General features: G+C 42.4%; 1 protein-coding gene across 1 annotated transcript; it reads right to left on the reverse strand.

The window, feature by feature from the left end:
• Nucleotides 1-796: 796 nt before the first annotated feature.
• Nucleotides 797-2,316, reverse strand: LOC140138442 (uncharacterized). The gene has a single exon (XM_072160337.1). It carries the CDS (start codon nucleotides 1,748-1,750, stop codon nucleotides 797-799), a length of 954 nt encoding a protein of 317 aa, XP_072016438.1. The 5' UTR covers nucleotides 1,751-2,316.
• Between the last annotated feature and the right edge of the window lie 242 nt (nucleotides 2,317-2,558).

Consider the following 2,558-nt stretch of genomic DNA (forward strand, 5'->3'; position numbering starts at 1 on the left):
ATATGAAACAAATAAAAACAGCCGGCTCTCAACACGCGATGTTCAAAATTCCCGCGCTGAAATTGTCTAGTGTAATGACGTCGTAGTTACTTGTGCTCAACTGTTGTCAGCCTTTATTGTATTAGAGAGCGCACCACCAATGATTGCGCCATTGGATAACACAGGGAAATACGCACGTTTGGATGGCGTTTTGTCACTGCAAAAACGTAATATAGATAAAAAGTTTGGTATCAAATTAAAGCTTATCACGTGTAGAATATTATTCTTTTAACAGAATATATTGGTGACCATCTACTTTTTTTGCTATTTGGCCGCAAAGAAAAAACGTGCAAATTTAACCCTAAAAATCACTCAATTTTTGAAACCGGACGTTGTTCAAATTCGCGCCAAAACTTCACCTCTGAAATAAAATATTGGGATTTTTTCTCAGATTCCTTCATGTAGACACTTGTCGGAAGCAAATGAGCTGAAAAAGTGCAAATTTTGACATTATCTTTAGAAAATAAAGCCGCAACAAGCTGAAATAAGCGGTGGACTATTTTAACCGAATTTCACTGGTACATAAATCGTGGAGTGATTTGGTGGTGCGCCCTCATTACTGGGACGTCATTGCACTGGACAATTTCGGCGCCCGGGAATTTTGAATATCGCGTGTTGAGAGACGGATGTGTGATTCGTGCTTGATAATTAATTTTCTATGATATAAGATACGTCTGTTGTGATTACCGGAGACATCCTAACGTGGGTCTACTTTGCGGCGTAGTGGAAAAAAAAATTCCCCCCAATTACGAGCTAATCAAACTATATCTATTTCTTGAGCTGTTACAGTGTGTACGTCTTCCTCATCAGAAGATTCTACACCAAATGACTCTTTAACCACCCCCACAGAAGTCACCTCAGCTTTTTTAACATATTCCGGATGACTACTCGCAATGTGGTACCTAAGTGTCCCGGATTGCGTATATGTGGACCCACACACTTGACAAAAGTATGGGCGTTCCCCCGTATGTGTCCTCTCGTGCTGATTAAGGCTCGTGGTTTGCGCGAAACGTCTACCACAATAGGCACACACATGGGGTTTCTCCCCAGTATGTGTTCTACTGTGACGTAATAAATCATTGGAATATTTAAATCTACTATTACACTGTGTACAATGGTGTGGTCTGTGGTCTGAATGGGTGCGTTTATGCTGCTCCAGCTGACGGGGTGTACCAAATCGTTTGTTGCAGCTTCGTTCTTGACATTCGTATGGTTTATACTCCTCGCAATGAATCTGCAGATGAAATTGAAGCATAGGTTTACCAGTAAATTCTCGATTGCATATGTTACATGCGTAGGGTACCTTGTCGCCTGTGTGATGCTTTCTCTTGTGCCGTTTAAGTTTACCAATCGACATTAACGTTTTGTTGCAATTGGAACACTTCGTCAAGTTCGGACTCTGTAAGTGCAATTTCTCATGACGTAGGAAATGCAGCCTTCTCTTGTATTTTTTGCCACATGTTCGACATTCAAACAACACAGGTTCCTGTCTAGATAACTCTACACTTTGTATAGCGGTACTATCTGCTCTTTCTTCCAGATAGCCATCTACAGGTGACTTTGTGGTTGTATCAAGTAATTTTGCATCTTGAAGAGGAGCTGTTGGTCCCGAAAATGTTTTGAATTTATGGAGAAGTTTCTTCAGGTGAAAGACAAATTGTAGGTCGTTCGCATGTCTCATTGAATCCACTTGCACGTGTGGCATCGTCATCCTCAGAATGGCGCGGGCCAGACCACCTTGTATAATGATCTTCTTTTAAGACAGTTGTGTCTTGTTGGAAGATACTCAATTGATACTGAGACTTTATATGTTCTTGTTGATTAGACAAGGATTCAATCCGGTCTTCCGAATTGCCAATAACAGGAAAATTACCTGCAGCTTCACCTGGCGTGTCACCTTGAAGTGGGCTGATCGGTCTTGCATACTGAGGTGATTCCATAGCAACGGTTCTAGTTCTATCGGAGTCGTGGACACTCAGTTCTTCATGTAGATTCTGTTCTAAAGAAAGTCTTGAATTTGTATGAGAACAGTTTAAATCTACAAGAGAGCCTTCCGTGTTAGAAGATGACGACACCTCTAATGCCTGGTCTGAAGTGGTGACGGTAGTGTGGACCCTAACGTTATCTACGGATGGTATTCCCGAACATGCCGACGGTTGTGGCTTCTGGCCCCTAACAGTCTCTACAGATAACATTCCAGACAGCTCCTGGGCAGTACCATTATCAAGGAATGGTTTTTCTGAAACTTGTGGCTCCTGGAAGGTGGTTTTAACATGATCTACGAATGGCTTTTCAGAAGCTTGTGGCTCCTGGAAGGGCTTTTTAACTCTATCTACGAATGTTATTCCCGACGGTTGTGGCTCCTGGGGGCTAACAGTCTCTACGGATACGTGGGCCGTAACACTATCTACGGATGGCTTTCTATAAAGTTGGGGCTTCGGGAAGGCGGTTTTAACATTACTAGTATCTACGAATGGCTTTCCAGAAGCTTGTGGCTCCTGGGAGGTGGTTTTAACATT

This window comes from Amphiura filiformis, chromosome 2, assembly GCF_039555335.1.
Source record: "Amphiura filiformis chromosome 2, Afil_fr2py, whole genome shotgun sequence".
Taxonomy (NCBI): domain Eukaryota; kingdom Metazoa; phylum Echinodermata; class Ophiuroidea; order Amphilepidida; family Amphiuridae; genus Amphiura; species Amphiura filiformis.

Excerpts from the sequence above, each read along its gene's own strand:
- LOC140138442 (XM_072160337.1), bottom strand. The coding sequence starts at position 1,750 with ATGACGATGCCACACGTGCAAGTGGATTCAATGAGACATGCGAACGAC.